General features: G+C 58.1%; 7 protein-coding genes across 7 annotated transcripts; 4 read left to right on the top strand and 3 right to left on the bottom strand.

Moving 5' to 3' along the window:
• Nucleotides 1–3,233: 3,233 nt before the first annotated feature.
• Nucleotides 3,234–3,707, top strand: CH63R_13557 (uncharacterized protein; the record flags this gene model as incomplete). The annotated part of the gene is made up of 1 exon (XM_018308531.1): nucleotides 3,234–3,707. The coding sequence occupies one exon, from the start codon at nucleotides 3,234–3,236 to the stop codon at nucleotides 3,705–3,707; it is 474 nt and encodes a 157-aa protein (XP_018150849.1).
• A 449-nt stretch (nucleotides 3,708–4,156) lies between these two features.
• CH63R_13556 (DIE2/ALG10 family protein) lies at nucleotides 4,157–6,725 on the bottom strand (the record flags this gene model as incomplete). The annotated part of the gene is made up of 5 exons (XM_018308530.1): nucleotides 4,157–5,373; nucleotides 5,459–5,596; nucleotides 5,662–6,236; nucleotides 6,343–6,431; nucleotides 6,501–6,725. 5 exons carry the CDS (start codon nucleotides 6,723–6,725, stop codon nucleotides 4,157–4,159), a joined length of 2,244 nt encoding a protein of 747 aa, XP_018150848.1.
• Nucleotides 6,726–7,379: 654 nt separating this feature from the next.
• On the bottom strand, nucleotides 7,380–8,236 carry CH63R_13555 (Alpha-glucosyltransferase alg-10; the record flags this gene model as incomplete). Its single annotated transcript, XM_018308529.1, has 6 exons — nucleotides 7,380–7,388; nucleotides 7,450–7,503; nucleotides 7,572–7,665; nucleotides 7,870–7,923; nucleotides 8,069–8,121; nucleotides 8,225–8,236. The coding sequence occupies 6 exons, from the start codon at nucleotides 8,234–8,236 to the stop codon at nucleotides 7,380–7,382; spliced, it is 276 nt and encodes a 91-aa protein (XP_018150847.1).
• Nucleotides 8,237–8,648: 412 nt separating this feature from the next.
• On the top strand, nucleotides 8,649–9,783 carry CH63R_13554 (Mediator of rna polymerase ii transcription subunit 4; the record flags this gene model as incomplete). The annotated part of the gene is made up of 2 exons (XM_018308528.1): nucleotides 8,649–8,796; nucleotides 8,873–9,783. 2 exons carry the CDS (start codon nucleotides 8,649–8,651, stop codon nucleotides 9,781–9,783), a joined length of 1,059 nt encoding a protein of 352 aa, XP_018150846.1.
• Nucleotides 9,784–10,211: 428 nt separating this feature from the next.
• CH63R_13553 (Endomembrane protein 70) lies at nucleotides 10,212–12,214 on the bottom strand (the record flags this gene model as incomplete). Its single annotated transcript, XM_018308527.1, has 2 exons — nucleotides 10,212–10,279; nucleotides 10,351–12,214. The coding sequence occupies 2 exons, from the start codon at nucleotides 12,212–12,214 to the stop codon at nucleotides 10,212–10,214; spliced, it is 1,932 nt and encodes a 643-aa protein (XP_018150845.1).
• Nucleotides 12,215–13,021: 807 nt separating this feature from the next.
• Nucleotides 13,022–14,110, top strand: CH63R_13552 (Sas10/Utp3/C1D family protein; the record flags this gene model as incomplete). Its single annotated transcript, XM_018308526.1, has 1 exon — nucleotides 13,022–14,110. One exon carries the CDS (start codon nucleotides 13,022–13,024, stop codon nucleotides 14,108–14,110), a length of 1,089 nt encoding a protein of 362 aa, XP_018150844.1.
• A 1,224-nt stretch (nucleotides 14,111–15,334) lies between these two features.
• CH63R_13551 (Monooxygenase) lies at nucleotides 15,335–17,117 on the top strand (the record flags this gene model as incomplete). Its single annotated transcript, XM_018308525.1, has 4 exons — nucleotides 15,335–15,589; nucleotides 15,683–16,020; nucleotides 16,085–16,669; nucleotides 16,748–17,117. 4 exons carry the CDS (start codon nucleotides 15,335–15,337, stop codon nucleotides 17,115–17,117), a joined length of 1,548 nt encoding a protein of 515 aa, XP_018150843.1.
• Nucleotides 17,118–17,223: the final 106 nt, after the last annotated feature.

Here is a 17,223-nt window from a genome sequence, read left to right as displayed (position 1 = left end):
TGGGAGAGTGAGATTGAACCGAAGCCCTCAAGCCTTTGGCCATCAAGATGACTTTCGGGACCGGCTCGAACGCATAATACCGTGCTCGGACCCGTTTCAACTCCGGGACGGGCCTTGGTCGTTCAACAACTCTCGTCGTCGTACACTTGCCCCAGGGATGGCATGCTAGCAACGGCTCTACTCAGACACGAAACTCGGTTCGCAGGGCGTTTGCCTTGGTTCCCTGGGGAGTGACACGAGGTAAGGAAGGAAAATGCAAACAGCCAAGAAACCGGAGGAGCGGAGAGTTCCAGAGAGTATGCGACCCCGCAAACCCCGCAGGTTTCCAACGCATCAAGAACGTAAGATGAGATCAAGGTGCGAAAGGGGATGTCCCGGTAGCCCGGCACTGGCTCGGCAAGAGGAGGGCTGAACAAGAAACCGACAGTCTCGGAGGTTCCGGAAGGTGGGATTGGAGAACTTGTGACGAACAAACGATCATACCCGTACGGTGACAATACCTGGTGGACGGGTGAGGCCGTTGATGACATCGGGACAAACCGCGATGTTGGAGTGGGAGGGTGTCCCGGTGGCCGGTGTCCAGTGCGGGGAACAACCGAACGGCTGAGGGTTGATGTCACATTGAGAGATCTGGGCGACGATAGCCAATGTGCGTGTTGCAAGTGGGCTGCTGGGACTTCGGACGAGGAGGTCGATAAACGCAGGCAGGCTGTGCCAGGGGTCCCTTTTTGAAGTCAATGTTGGTGTACGGATACACAGTACAAGTACACTTCAACGTTCCAGCTGCCCCGCCGTCTGCGAACAGCCGAACACTTGGATCTGTCGATGTTGCTTCGATACTGCGTTGCCCAGAACGCCTGTCGGTGCCACTTTCCAGGAAGACATAAGTGAAGACAAGGCGGGTGAAACTCGAGGCTGGAGACGCGATGCGAAGGGAATGTAGGCTACTGCCGCAGAAGCTGAGAGCGCCAGGGTGAAAGGGTGAAAGGGTGGAAGGATGAGATTTGGCTGTTGGCGCCCAGCCGTGACATGAAATCACAATGCAGGCCGAGAGATGGGCGCCTATACTTTTGGCAGGCGGAGGTTCAACGGAGCAAACATGGAGGGTTTGCAGACGACGCGGCCTGGCATCCAGGCTGAGAGTGAGTGAAACCGAGCAGCCGAACAAACGGGAAGCTGGACGGCGCCCGACCGAACCAGTCCTGGCCAGCACCAACAACAGCGACTTGCGACTTGCGACTTGCGACTGGCAGGTTAGAGGAACGAACATGTGCTGCAAACCCCCCACCCCCCCGACTCGTGGACCTGGAATCCTGTGCAGCCGTGCCGCAGCCCGCCTGCGTCTCCAGGCGTTTCGGTTCCAGATCTGCGTGTTGCTGCTGAGCCTTAGTCAGACCAGCCAATGGGAGGGAGGATGATTCGACGGGAATGATGATTATCAGATCATGGCAGCAGGGAGCAGGCATCTTTAGTATGAAGAGAGTGGTGGGCATGCGACTTTGCACACGTGCGTGACTGGGAGTATACTGTGTATACTGAGGTGAGTTCGGAAGCGAGAGTTTAAAGCAAATGGCTGACTTCAGAGCTGCATGAGTACCTGTAGTCGCCACGAGTAAGAAATCCGGGGGAAATCGAGCATGGGGAAATGGGTGGTGAATATCATGATTACCTCTTGATCATGTCGGGTCACACTTCCGATTCCTGAGACAGACCAGAAGGAGTCGACCTCGGATAAGATAGGGATCGCTTGTGACAAGGAAGGCGGCTTTTGTGCATACCCAGGGTACGTATCTTCCACTCTGGAGGAAGGAAACGCCGCCAGTGACATTTTCTGGAAGCCGAGTCTCCATAGGTACCCAGGACAGGTAGGTAGGTAGGTAAGCCGAAGAGGAGAGGTACGTACCGGATATCGGTTCTCTACCTAGGACCCAACAGTGGGCAATGGTCTCTACGTCCAATCATACCTCTAATATTACTCACTGTGGATCCAGTCCGTGCACACCAGGCCGTCGTGACGCCCAGTCTCCCCTTCCGGGATTGGCCGACAGAGGCGGCAGGAGGAGCGATGGTTGCGAACCCACGATGCAGCAGTCACTCGCTCACTTACTCACACACTCACTCACTCTTACTCTCACTCACTCACTGCCTTTTGGCATTTGCGGGCCTGCCAAGTGCCCCCCGGCTTTCCCCCTTCCACCTTCTCCCCTCTCCAGACTCCCCTCCCCTCCCCCTCCCCCTCTCTCCCACATCCAGTTCCGGTTTGGCGGGCCACACCACAGGTGAGTCGACGTCAGGACTTTTATCTCACACACAACGCAACCTGCATCTACTGCATCCGAGGGACTCGACTCGCCCCTCCCTCCGCATTGTATTCTGTGACCGAGTCAAGTCCACCGTCGAATCGAGACCGACCAGGGCCCGCGAAGCATTCCGACGCACGCCGCACTCTTCCCGAAATACAGGATTCGGATTCGGCCTGGATGACCGCACACACATATCCGTCCATACATACATACATACACTACCGCCAAAGCTCCCCCCATCCATCCATCTACCCATCCCGCCCACACGCATCCCGCGCTCTTCTCAGAACCAGCACCTGTTCTGCTTCCTTGCTTGCTTGCCTGCGTCTGCGCTGCACCTCCACGCCGATCACTCACCCCCCAGCGCCTTTGCGATCGAACTCCCGCCCGCAGGATCGAGACTGACTCTTCGCTCCCTAAACCGCCCTATATCACCACCAGGGACGGCGACACGCTGCTCCCACTCGACGATCCAACTGCCTTTCAGCCAACGTCGCAAGATATTTCAGTCGCCAAACACCGGGATCCCGAACCTGCATCACCCCTCCCGCCGCTGCGGCTCCTCATTTCTCTTCCCCGTGCGAAACCCTCTTGCAGCGCAAGCTTGGACGCTCTGCCCCAGGATCGACCCGGTGCGGGCACGGATGACAGCATAAGCCTCCAGCAATCCGGAAGAACTTCATACCACGAGAATAGGGGTCCCCGACCGAATTCTTTGACTTTATCCCTTCGCCAGCGGAACCTACCCGTCACCCCCCTTGTGTCAAAACATAATATTAGCGCTCCTCCCCTCCTACTGAAAAGAACCGCACGCACGCACGCACGCACACCCGAACGAACTCGAGAGCCCCCTCGATCTGCGCAGCGTCATCACATCACCACACGGCGAACGAAGGAGACTGGCGCCATCACGGTCAGACACAACCAACGATGCCATCCCAACGACCCTTCTTCCTCTCCACCTTCTTCGCCTCCTTCCGCCAGCAGTCTCCCTCCGCGACGACGCTTTCACCACAACAGCCCAACAAGCACTCCACACAGACGTCATCATCGTCGTCATATGCAACTCAATCCGCCGCTTCAGCACCCCGAGCCATCTCGTCGAATGCATCGCCGAGTAGCGGAGCAGGCACCGCCACCGCCAACTCGGCGACACGCCCGTCATCAGGCGTCATGAACCAGTACCCACTACACTCCCCGCGAGGCGGCATCCCGATCCCCGGCGGCTCGAACCGACGGCGCGGCAGCGACAGTAGCAGCGAAGGGTTCCGCGACGTCTTGGGTGCCGATAAGTGGTATATCGGCGGACGGACCGCCGCTGGCGAAGAGAAGTTCTTCAAGCTCGGTGTCGTCCGACGCGTGCGCAGCAACGATGGCCTCAGTCTGGACAGGCTGAGTTTATAGAGTACGACGATTGCCATGATGGCGGCGCAAGGGGTTGCAAGAATGAACAAACCTGGATGAAGATGGCACACGACTTGGGTACATAGGCAGGACAAGGGACTCGGCATTATCGACAAACAAATCGAAATGATACATCTGGGAGGGAGACATATCGAATCCACAAGGGAATTCGGGGATCAACGGCGTTTGGGAAACCATGATTCTCTTTTCGGATCGAAGCAAGTAGGCAACCCGATAACGGGTAGAGCACATGAAAGTGCACAAGAAAAAGCATCATGTTAAGCGAAACAACCGGGGACGGAAGTGTCTCGTTTCATTTTCATTTCTTTGTTGAATTCTTTTCCTATGATCCAGTCGTGAATTCCGCATGGTCTGCGGTGTGTCTTCACTTCAAGTCAAGCAAAACCGCCTTCTTGCCGATCGCGCGGCTTGGTGACAGACATGCTCTCTCACCACATGAAGCGCTGCATCCTGCCATTCTCCAAGACCCTGCCGTCCTCGGATCTCCACAGGTACGGCTTGGCGAGGAAGATGTACATGGTGACCACGTTGACCAGCACGAACCACAGCGTCTCGAGGACGAGCCGGACGTCGAACCTTTTCCCGAACCGGGCCAGGGACCCGAGCACCGGGAGGCGCTCGAGCCGGGCCAGGGCGGGATGTGCGGCGGCAGCGTGGCCGTGGCCGTGGAGCCGCCAGGCCGGGACGAGGATGCGCCAGAAGACCCAGGGGAGGATGAAATAGCGCGGCTCGACGAGGGGCGCCGTCATCAGGGACAGCGTCGTGGCGAGGAGGAGCAGGACGGCGGTCGACGAGGCCGGGGGCTCGGTGCTCTGCGACGCTGGGTCGGCGAGGGTGACGATGGCGAAAGGGTCGTAGCGTGCCTTTGCCGCCTTTGAGTCGTTGGCGTCGTCGGCGGCGGCGTCGCCGGACCGGGCGGGCTGCTCTCCGAGGGCCTCATCTAGGGGTTCCGTCGCCGGTGGCTTCTCGGCACGCGCACGTTGAGCTGGGTTGCCGAAGGGGCTGTTCTCGAACGGGCCGGGACGCGAGGCCGTGTAGCGACCCGAGCAGTCTCCCGTGTGGTCCGAAAGGAGCCCGCCCTGGCCGCAGCCGCCGAGCGTATCCCAGCAGAGCCAGCGGGCGAGGGTGTAGGGAACAACGAGGTAGTAACGGAACAGGCCCGGGCGCCGGATGGTGTACCGGAAGACGTAGAACATGTAGTGTCTGTTGTCGGCGAGGGTGAAGGGGTGGATAATGGTGTTCAAGCGGATGACGGCGAGGGTCAGGACGATGAGGGACGGGGTGAGCAGCAGATGGTAGAGCTTAGATGAGAACAGTGTCTGGAGGGCGTTGACGAACGGTGATGATGCCGTGGGGGCGCTGGCGATCTGTAGGCCCGGCTCATCTTGGGCTCGGGTCTTTTGCTTCTTGGATGAGCCGGTCTGGGCGGACTCGGGCAGCGTGTGCTTGCGGGACGGCGTCGAGGGGCTGGGCTCTGCGGGACTGGCAGCGTTCTTCCCGGAGGCCGCAGCGAAGACGCCGCGGAGGAAGCGGAGAAGGCCGATGGCGGAGGGGAGGAAGAGCGGGAAGGAGAAGAAGGCGAAGAGGGGCCAGATGTAGAGCATCTGGGCGAGATGCAGCGTCGCGACGTGGTTGGACTTGTCACCTGCGACGTGTTAGACAGAAAAAAAGAATTGGTGGGCAGAAGAATGGTCCGAGAAGGGACTGTTGTTCCCGTTGGCGAGACTCACCCAATACTACGCCACCGTTCCAGGCCACGAAGCCGGCGAAGAGGGCCATGACGGTGATGTGCGGGTAGACCTTCTTCAGGACGCGGAGCGGGTTCGCCAAGGCTGCGATGCCGATGCTCAAGGCGGAGAAGAACAAGTCTGGAGGGACGGTCAGCGAAGGGGCTCCGACAAGAAAAGAACCAAGTGAAGAAAGGAGGACGCACCGTCTGGCCACGCGGTGTTGAGGGGCGGATCGTGGACATCCCCCACCGAGTATCGCCAGGCGTAGAACCTGACGTAGTCGCCCAGGGTCGACATGATCGGCCTGGCCACGGGCTCGGGACGCAGGGCCTTGACGGCAGCGACAGCCTCCAGGCCGCCCATGTACACGACGACCCAGAAGACGTTGGTCTGTCTCATGAGGAGGGCGAGGACGCCGACGACGACGGTGGTCCAGTCGCTGAGGAACGAGCTCGTCTCCTCGCGCACGCGGCGCAGGTGGTGGTAGTAGGCCACCAGCACGGACAGCGTGGAGACGACGTCGGTGTAGTACAGGCCCGAGAAGAAGAAGAGCACGGGGAAGAGGGCGACGTTCCAGCCGAGGTGGACGGCGTGGAAGGAGAGCACGGCGGGCGGGGCCGGGGACGCGGCGTCGGGGCGGCGGGTCTCGAGGAGGTGGCGGCAGTGGGTTGCGAGGATGCCGACGCCCAGGACGGCGAGGATGTTGACGCCGCGGAGGTCGAGGACGGAGCACTCGGGCCGCATCATGATCTGGAGGTAGTACTTGGAGAGTATGTACCTAGTGGATGTCAGTTGAAGTGTCTGGCTTGTGGGAAGGGGAGGAGGGGGAGGAGTGGTGATGATGATGGTGACGGTGATGGTGACGGTGATGGTATTTGACTTACAGGCCGGGAGGGGTGGTGATTTTGTCATCCCACTCGTCCCATCGTCCGTCGCAGAACTTCTGAGCTTGGGGGATGTGGAAGACCTCGTCCTAGAAACGGTCAGTATGAGAGCAATGCAGAGAGAGAGAGAAGATAATAGCATGGGTGGTAGACCTGACCAGATACGGCTTGTCGACGTGGGCCATGACGTTGCTGCACCAAATCCAGCCGAGGAGGAAGATGATGATGTATGAGACCCGCATCAGCACATCGTAGAGCTTGTTGGTCTTTGGCCCCGAGGGGTCCGGGTTCGGCATCTTTGGGGTGATGAGCCATAACAACGAGTAGAGGACGATGACGGAGAGGATGTTGAGCCCATCGACAAAGGCCTCGATTGCCTTCATGATGGGTGGTGGGATGAATGTCCCAAAAGGGGACACACACAGCTAGTTGTTGAAAGGAAAGACTGGTGATTTGGGGGGGTTGAGAGGCGAGCTATGGTTTGGCTCAAGATGGATAACATAAGAAAATCCCTAAAAGAGTGAAATGAAGCTAGAAGCGATGTAGTTGATACCCTGCAAGCTGGGTAGGTCAGCTCATGCAGCAATTGCTCTCACACTTGCAAGTGAGACGAGATGAGATGAGATGGAAGAAAGTGAACAGTTCGCCAAATGTTTGGGAGAGGGCAATTCTGCATATTCGCACTGTCTCCACACACGGCTCATCTTGGACTCTGAAGAGTAAACCAGGGCTCAATGGAATTGGAGTGTACATAATTCTAGCTGCTTTCTATTGTAAATTGTTTTTTGCTGCATTGAGTTCTGTCTCTTATATGCTGTAACACTCCAAAAGCCTTCTACTTCAAAAGTAAACATGCATCGACTCATGGCACTAGACAAGTCACTCGTTTGTCAAACACCGGCTGAAGTTCAAGAATCTATTGTGTCTTTTATACATGCCCAAAAGAGGAGGGCAATCCCTAGTCTCACAACACCGCCCTGCAATGCCGCCTTTCCATTGTCTACTCTGGTAAAGGGCATCCGGGACACGTTGTGCATTTAGAAAGGCTGTCATCACCAGGTTAGCATACATCACCCCCCACAGCCTTTCTTTTCGAGGGCCACATACGTTGTCAGAGGCGGGGATGTCCTTGACGTAGGTCTGGCCGAGGACGGGAACCTTCTACAGAGGGGGTCAGCATTCAGCCCGGGTTGCTGTCGGGGACTGTTTTATCGTAGACTAGTCCATACCATGAGGATGTCAGTCTGGATTCTGGGAATGCCAGAGGTGAAGAAGAGGGCGGCAATGCCGGCGGCGGCGCCGAAACCACCAGCACGGACTCCGCTGTGGTCAATCGTCAGTCATGTAGCTCTGGTCGTCGCGAATTGTCCGCATCTCGGTTGTTTGGTGGTCCGGCGGTTCTTTCGTTCCCCCGGAATCGTGCAATCGACGGCCTTTCGACAGGCGGCTGTCCACCCATGCCAATGGAGCCCACCTCAGAGATCGGGATGTTCGCGGTTGTTGGATCAATTGCGGAGGGCAACTCACAGCTTGATGACCTGGGAAACGGTCCAGCCGGCAACGTTGGGCACCGTGGTGTACCTAGAGTCGTCCGGTCAGTCCACTGCATCTATAACCGAGTATCCAGCGCGCAGTTCCAGTATCGTCCGGACGCAATGCGGGTTCCGAGTCTCGCTTGGTGGTCGGATCGTAGACGGAAGAGTCGTGGACAGGGCCGAGAACCTACTTGGGGCCGAACTTGCTGCGGAAGGTAGGAGGGTACTGAGTACCAACGCGGGACTATTCAGAGCAGGTTTGTCAGTGGGTTGGTAACACGGAGGGAGCCATTGCGCCCAGAGGAGAATCTCGGCTTGGGCCGGCGTTCGGACGGCAGGAGACGTACGGGAGAAGGCATCTTGGGTGTGGTGGTCGTGCGAACGAACTCGGGGAGGATTCAATTGCAGATGCAAAAGAGGGAGCGTCGTGGTAGAATCGGTGATGTTGCGCGAGTTCGGGTTCAGGTTCTTAGCGGGAAAAGCCGGCCGCATTTCCAATGCGCCTCAGGCTACAGGCTGCGAGCGAACATTGAAGCCCGTGGCCAATCGGGGCGCGACTTCAGGCGGGCCACCACCACCACCACCACCACCACCACCACCACCACCACTGGCCCACCAATCCACAGCTCAGTGGGAACCTTCAGTGCAGTTCAGTTCAGCCTTGCACGCCCGATTCCTCCTACACACATAGGTACACACACATACCTACACAGCTTCAGCTCGACCAGCAATCTCGGCCGACACAGGGGATTCTTCTCCAGAGACGAGAAAATGGACAAGCTCATTGACGCTCGTTTCGATCGTGTCGAGAAGGCCCTGGCCAGTCTCATCGAGTCGGTCTCCAAATACCACCCTCACGCGAAGCAGGCATTGGACCTCCACGAAGCCGACAATGATCTTGCCAAAGGCCTCAATGAAGGTGAGGATGATATGATCCTGCCGAAAAAAACAGTACCTCTCCCCCCTATGCCCAAGCTAACAATCTCTGCTCCCAGTACAAACACATCAGAACAACAATCTACTCTTGCAGCAGCTCCGCGCGACGACCGCATCCCTCGATACCCAGATCCGCGAGACCCTCCAAAGCCTCGCGACGACACGCAAGGACATCACCACCACCCAGATCACCGTCTACCCCGACGGAACCAGGTACCCCATCAAGTACGACGAGCTCCTGAACTACGCCCGCCGCATCAGCAAGACCACCCTCCCGCCCGCCGCCCTCACCGCAGGCGTCGTTGCCGCAACGGCCGGAGACACCCCCGCCCCGGACCCGAACGTCAGCATGACCACCAACCCAAACACCCCGGCCGCCGCCGCCAACGGCCTCCAAAGCCAGCCCGTCAGCGCGGCCCCGACGCCGAGCCAGGCCCAGACCCCGGGCCCCTCGGCCGCGGCCAACAGCAGCAGCCCCCCACAGGACGCCATCCAGGGGGCCCAGCACCCCGCGAGCATGATGATGACGGCGACGGCGACGGCGACGGCGACGACGACGACGACGAGCGGCGCCACCTCGCTGCCCGACGGCCTGCGGAACCACCTCGACCCGCACTTCAACGCCAGCTTCGTCCCCTGGCCCAACGAGTTCCAGATCCGCAGCGGCGCCATGTCCGTCTACCAGGACCTGGCCGACAAGGGGATCGACCCGCGCGGCTACGACCCGCAGCAGATCGCCGAGGCGAAGCGCCGCGAGGAGGAGGAGCGCCGGGCCCGCGAGGAGCAGGAGAAGCTCGAGGCCGAGCGCAAGAACAGGGAATACCAGGAGAAGATGGACAAGATCCGCCGCGAGCAGCAGGAGGCCTACCGCCGCGACAGCGTCGCCGCCGGCGCCGGCGCCTCGTCCGCCGGCAAGAGCAAGCAGTTCCAGTTCACCAGTCTCATGGACGACGACGACGACGACGAGTAGTGGTAGTTCCGGCGACACACCTTGGTCTTGTCTGTGGTCTTGTCCCGAGGAGGGGGTTTTACCAACTAACCGTGTCTTTTCTGACTAGGAGGGGTATGGTGTGGTTGTGGTCCGTATATATCAAACAAACAGTTTCCACTATGCGGTCCTGCGTCTTGTTGAAAGCAAGTCATTTTTCGTCTATTGAACCATGCCCGTCTACATGCAACACTACGAGAGAAAAAACAAGGACCCCTATTTTTTGCAAATCTCATAATCAACCACGCTGACGCTGGGCTCCTCGATTCGCCAGCGTTCCCGTCAATACTGCAACGCTTCGTGGATCGATTACGAGTGAGTACTCCTACAACAACAAATGTTCATCATACAAGTGGGCATGATCCAGATGCCCTCCACATATCAACGCCCAGTCCAACTTCGATGCCGTTTTAATCAATCTTGATGGAGGCGTAGATCTTTCTGACGAACCACCAACTGGCGAAGTAGCCAATCGATCCTACAGAGCCTTGTTAGTTGGGTTCAAAATGGGAATAGAGATAGAATACTACTAGAGAGAGGGAAACCCACCTGTGAGGATGAAGAACAAGAAGGAAATGAGCGCGCTGTAACCAATATAGAGTACAGTGCCGGACAGGTTGCTCAGGTTCAGCTTGGTAAAGAGGTACAGCAAGCAGTTGATGAAGATGTAGCCGCCGCTCATGCCCGCGGCAAGGAACGAGCGCCATTGCCAGTTGTAGTTCTCGGAGCACAGGAGGAAGTACACCAGCAGGATGGTAACTGCGGCCGTGGTGACGATCATGAGACCGTACGAGAGGAAGAGGAAGCCAAACATGTAGTAGATCCGGCTGAACCACACGGAGCTCATGATGAAGTAGAGCTCGACAAAGATGGCGCCGAAGGGCAGGAGACCGACGATGAGCATGCTAGGAATCGGCCGGAGGTAGGTTGTCGTGGGCGGGATCTGGCGCGGAATCTGGTTGGTCCTGACAGGGGGCTCGAGGACCGAGGCGCGGAAGCCCATCCATGACCCGGCGAACGACAGGGGCACCGACAAGACGAACCAGATGGCGATGATGACCAGCATCGTGGTAAAGGGCACGGCACCAGAAGACTGCTTCGCCCAGAGGAAGAGGTCGAGGAAGAAAAAGGCCCCGAAGACAATGCTGGGCACCAGGATCGGTGTCAGCGCAATGTTCATCTTCCACTTCTCGCCCTGCAGCGACTTGTAGGTCCTCGCAGACACGTAACCGCCGACGAAGCCCAAGAGGGTGTAGAGCAGCAGGATAATGGTTCCGAGCGACCCGCGGTTGGAGGGCGACAGGAAGCCGAGGAGAGCGAAGCAGATGGTGAAGCCGGTCATGACGAAGAGCTGAACACCGTTTCCGAGGAGGACCGACAGGAGGAGAGGGTTCGAAGGGTTGCGGAAGACGTCGCCGTGGACCAGCTTCCACCCAGAATCCTCCTGCACGCCATCCTCCAGCGCCGAAGTGCCCGAGAGGTCGTCCAAGTTGATTTGGTCCAGGCGGTTGTACCTAGCAATGTCCTTCCTGAGGGTCTTGACCAGGATGGACATGACGGTGAGGATCAGGATGATGACGATGATGGCCGTGTCGATGAGCCAGAACCAGTGGATCTTGGGGTCGAAGACGTGCAGGTACTTGTCCCAACGCGTGGCCCAGGCCGTCTTGGACTCGGTCCAGAAGACTGAATACGAGAACTTGACCTCCTTCTCGGTTCCATCCTCCTCGAAGATGATGGGATCCATCTTGTTCTTGCAGTCAAGGATGCCCGGGTAAGCGCGCGAGCTCGGCTCGACCACGACGCCGACAACACGCAGCTGGGACTCGTCGCCGTTGACGGGATGGTACTCGATGTAGATGTCGTAGTGGTTGTTGTAGACGATCTTACCATTATCGTCAACGCCACCCATCAGGAACCCGGGGTTGTAGAAGGTCGTGTTGGTGAAGTCGTCGTAGATCTTCTGCCCGGCGGGCAAGCCGTCGACGAGCCAGTTCAAGCTGTAGCCTTGTTCGATACGGCTCTTGACGAAGGCGACAGCGGCCGCGGGGTATTTTTGAATGCAGAGCGGCTTGCATTGCTCGTTGTTCTTCATCTTGAGCTCGAACGGAGACGTCATGATGCGGTCTCCGAACAGGATGCTGCCCAGGCTCTCCGACACATACTCGGGCCCGGACTCGGGCTCGCAGAACTTGAAAGCGGGGTGGTAGTAGTCGTACGACACAATCGAGTGCAACCGGGAGTCGGAGAGAGCGGCGACGGGCTTGATGCTGTTGACGTAAAGGGGGACGAGATCGCCCTTCTTGTAGGATGTCGGCGCAACACCCGGGAGATAGAAGGCGGAAACCAGCTGGGGGATGGCCAGCAGCGAGGCCAGCAGCGCCGACGAGGGCGCCATATCTCGTAATTGCATCGTTGCCAGTTGCTGTACCCTGCGTCAGAGGTCAGCGATCAGTGTTGGAAGGATGCGATGGAACGACAATGGCCAGAAGACACCTGCGACCTGAAGCATGAGACCGATGGGGGGGAATAGGTGTAGCTAGCTCTCTGGATAAGTAGCGATTACGTACCCTTGAATCTGTTTAGGTATCTAGGTAGCGCGAAACAACACACTTATGGCTGGCTGGTGGATCATCCGGATTCCGGCTGCACCTAGCTCTCAGTGGTGTGTGGTAAAACGCGAAATCAAGCAGAGCGCGGAGAGCTGGCGATCGTGTTGGGCAGAAGGCAGGATTTACGTGTGGACAGATGGCCAATTGCCTTTTGTTGTCTCGGGGCTGTGAACTTCGTATCCCGTGCCGAGAGCGAGACAAGATAGAGTACGCTGTAGAGCAGAGAGAGAGCTCCAGCCGCCTCGGACAACTGTCCCAAAAGAACCGCTTAGTCATGCAGCTGCGTCACATCAACCTGGACCCTGGACCGAGCTCCAGCCTCCCTGTACTCTGTACGTATCCTTGCATCACAGGAACATCATTTATCCGAGAAAGGAGAAAGGACTGTGGCACCTGCCAAGGGTCAGGCACAGAAACATCCAAAGTGGATATCGGTCAGTCGGGGATCCACTCCCGCCGATACGCCGGGCCCCGCAATTTGCAGATCGGTTTGGCGGCAGCAAAAGAAAAATTTCGTGGATCGCGCCGCTGATTCTACTGCGACTCTGAATTTTCAAACTGCACCAAAAAACACTTCAGAACAACATCGCCAGGCTGTTCTACACAAGATGGCGGCACCAAGCACGTTGCCAGCTCTGCTGGACTCATTGACGCAGTCTTTAACGACATCGCTCGACGCAGCGCCCATATCCTCGATTTCGCCTCCCGAGAACGGAATCTCTCTGCTCGACACCAAGAACGAACTCCTTCTCTCGTACCTGCAAAACCTCGTGTTCCTGATTCTTCTCAAGTTGCGCAACGCCAAGAAACAGTCCAGCGAGGACCAAGGCGCCAGCGATACCACAGAGACCGTCGTCAGGAAGCTCGTGGAGCTCAGACTATACCTGGAGAAGGGTGTGCGCCCCCTCGAGGACAAGTTGCGATACCAGATTGAGAAGATTCTTCGCGCCGCCGACGATGCCGAACGGAACGCCCACGCAGTCAAGGCAGCCAAGGATGCTGGATCCGACGACTCTGCGTCCGACGACGACGACGAATCAGACGGAGAAGAAGAAGAGGAAGAGGAGCTCAAAGCAGCTCATCTCCAGGCGCGACCCGATGCCTTTGTGCGCCCGGCTACGGCATCCACTGCCATTGCCACTGCTCAAAAGGACGGCGTGTACAGACCCCCGAGGATCGCGCCGACAGTCATGCCGTCGGAGCGCCGCGAGAAGACGGACCGCCGGCCGCTCAAGTCAGCGACGATGGACGAGTTCATCGAGCACGAGATGTCGACGGCGCCGATCGCGGAGCCCAGCATCGGCACGACCATTGTCAACGGCGGACGCAGGATGAAGACGGCGGCGGACCGCAAGACGGAAGACGAGCGTCGCGAGTACGAAGAGACCAACTTTGTTCGTCTGCCCACGCAGAGCAAGAAGGCCAAGGCGCAGGAGGCCGCCAAGACGGGCCGCGGCGGGCGCATGCAGTTCGGCGGGGAGGAGTGGAGGGACTTGGGCGAAGGCGTCGACCGCATCAACAGGCTCACCTCGCGCAAGAGCGGCGGCGGCACGCGCGACCTGCTCGACAAGAGCCGGAAGCGCGGCAGGGAGACGACGGACGGGCCGAGGGGCAGCGGGCAGATGGAGATGGGCGAGCGATTCCAGAAGAAGGCCAAGATGCTGGAGGCGGGCCGACGCGACAGAGGCAAGCGATAGACGGAGCAGAGTCTCTGCAGATACCCCCAAAACACGGAGCAACGTACCGAGCCAGCTCGAGGTTCTGGAAGTCAGTTCGATTCGGAATCAACAGAGTCGGCAACATGTCACGACTGTTTGATTGGTTGGCTGTGTAACAAGACAGTTTGTGTGTGTGTCTGTCTGTCTGTCTGTGTCTGTGTGTGCGCGTATACGTATGTATGTGTATTGGACCCGGCGTTTCCCAGTTGTTGGCCATAAAATCCAGCATGACGCGCTAGCAAAGGCGGGAGCGGGAACAAAACCCGATCGGCCAGGTACTCGCATTAAAGCCCCGATGTATCCATCCGTACAACTGCCCGTTTGGCTCTAGAGCCTATGTACCTACTACACCACTGAACCAACTGAACCCGCCCGCCCTGGCTTAACACGCCTACCTACCTAGGTACCTACCTATACAGTAGGCACCTAATTACTTCTGCTACAACGCCAATCAACAACGTCAACAACACCAGTTCATCACAGCCTCTTCGGCCATGGTTTGCAATATAATTCGACGGGGATGATGAAGGGAGCTCTCTTCTTCCGCATCGGTTTCCAAATACCAGATCAGACACGGGCTCAAACATCCCTCCCCCCTGCCCCCTGTATCCCATGCGCATCCAACCCCCCCGCGCCATTGACAGGCTGCCAGCAAGCAACTCTGTCTGTTTAACCCTCGCCTTCACATGCTTCAATGCGGCGTTTCACAGGGTTCCCTAGCGTTCCTGGTGACGTCAACCGCACATAACCCGGTGGGCCTACCTGCTGCACGTCAAGTACTGCATTGTAGGGGGGAGTAGAGTCGCATAGGTTTACCTACAACGTGAATTTACCTGTGCTGTAGCCTGTAGGCAGTAAGCCAGCAATCAACAGGGTACCCAGGGAAGCTCACATGCCAGTTGAGCTGCCCAAAGCTCCTGAAGCTCCCCTCCCTAGGTTGTTGATGTCCTCCTCATCGTCTCCCTCGTCCTCATCCTCGTCCTCATCCTGATCCTCTCCACATTCCACGCGAGGTGCGCAGCAGAGTCCAATATAGGCCAGGCCGTCTCCTCTCCCTTTCCTCATACACGAGCACGAGATTCCCTTTTGTTCTTCATCCCCTACTGCCGAGAGCCATTCGACTGCTGTGCTTGCAACGCACCGTACAACCTTTCTCTTCGAATCGAAGACAGGCTCGTGGTCCGCCCCAATTGCATCGCCACGATGCCGTCTGAATCTCGTATCGAGAATCCCTTCTTCCACCCCTTCCTCTTCATCTTCCAGATCTGGCAATGGTTCGCCGATAAGATCTTCTCGCCCACGCCCCCGGAGCCGAGCACCCGCTTGAGCCGGCCCAAAATTGCCGTCATCGGAGCTGGTATCACTGGTGTGACGTCCGCCGCCCACTGCATCGGCCATGGTTTCGACGTCGTCATCTTCGAGGCCGGCGGTCGCGAGAATCTGGGCGGAATTTGGAGCGTAAGGAACCCCCTTCCCCTTAAAAACTCGCTCCTCCAAAGGGGGTTCATTCTGTATGAGATGTGCTGCTGCTAATCGCACTACCCACTGCAGAGAGTGAACAACTCGTCAAGCCTGCAGATCCACTCGATGATGTTCCGATTCCATCCCTCGGTCAAGTGGGAGCGCGGGTACCCGGACAGACAGCAGATTCTCAGCCAAGTGAAGCAGCTGTGGGAAAAGTACGGCCTGGAAACCCGGACCAAGTTCAACACTGCCGTCGAGAAGGTCTACCAGGATGAGAAGGGTAGATGGGTCATCAACAACACGGCCAATGGCCACTTTGAGGGTGTCATCGCCGCTGTCGGCACCTGTGGCGAGCCCAAGATGCCCCAGCTCCCGGGTCTCGAGAATTTCAAGGGCAATGTCTATCACTCCAGCCAGCTTACCGGGTACGATGACTCTGGGATTTTCGGGGGGGGGCATGAAAAACGTTGCTAACAGACCCATCCGCAGGAAAAACGCCAAGGGCAAGAAGATGGTCGTCATCGGCGGCGGCGCCAGTGCCGTCGAGGCCTTGGAGTTCGCCGTCGACGAAGAGGCCGAGAAGACGTCCATCCTGTCTCGCAGCGACAAATGGATCATCCCCCGCAACCCCATCGTGAACATGCTGCTCGCCATGAACATCCTCGGCCAAGAGACCCGCCTGTCGTGGATCCCCGAGACCTTGTTGCGAAAGCTCTTCTACCGGGACCTGCAGGAAATTGCGCCCTACAGCAAGGGCATCTACATGGACACGCCCATGGTGAACAGCCAGGTCATGGACACCATCCGGTCCGGCCAAGCCGAGTGGGTTCGCTGCGACATTGAAGGCTTCACCGCGGATGGAGTCATTGTCAACCGGCGTGCCCAAGGCGTGCCCAAGGGAGGCCCCGGCCGGAGACAGGTCATCCCCGCCGACATGGTCGTGATGGCGACCGGATACAAGCGTCCCTCGCTGGAATTCCTCCCGGAGGACTGCTTCAATGACCCGTATGCGCCTCCCAACTGGTACATCCAGACCTTCCCGCCGAACCACCCCTCCATCTCTGCTATAAACTGGTAAGCAACTACTACTGCCCGCCTCACAAGAGACAAGACGAGACGAAACGAGACGAGGCGGATTCTAACAAACCACAGCACGTATGTAGCCGCCATCGGCACCGTCGGTAACTGGCATATCGGCATCTACACCAGGATTCTCCTCATGTTCCTCATCGACCCGATGACGAGGCCCCATCCCTTCTGGATGAAGGCCTGGATCGAGATGACCAAGCTGCTCAAGTCCGCCGCCCCCACCGGCGCCTTTGACTTCTTCACCTACCTCGAGCTTCTCTGGTGGTTCGCCTTCAGCGTCACCTTCAACCCGTTCCGATGGAAGTGGGCCTTCTTCGTCTTCTTCGGCTTGGGCTTCATGTTGCCGAAGCGAGTCGTCGAGGTCGAGAGCCGTATCCGGAACGGCATGGGCTTCCAGGACGAGGTCGGCCGCGACGTGGGACACAGCATCTGATGTCCCACGCTTTGTTTTGAATCACGGCTGAAGTTTCAATTCAACGACTGGCACGAGAAAATGTTGGAGGAGGAAGCCAGCAAGCCGCCCCGGTGGAAATGCCATC

This window comes from Colletotrichum higginsianum, chromosome 10, assembly GCF_001672515.1.
Source record: "Colletotrichum higginsianum IMI 349063 chromosome 10, whole genome shotgun sequence".
Taxonomy (NCBI): domain Eukaryota; kingdom Fungi; phylum Ascomycota; class Sordariomycetes; order Glomerellales; family Glomerellaceae; genus Colletotrichum; species Colletotrichum higginsianum.
Note: the sequence above shows the minus strand (reverse complement) of the source record. Positions and strands in the feature narration are given on the sequence as shown.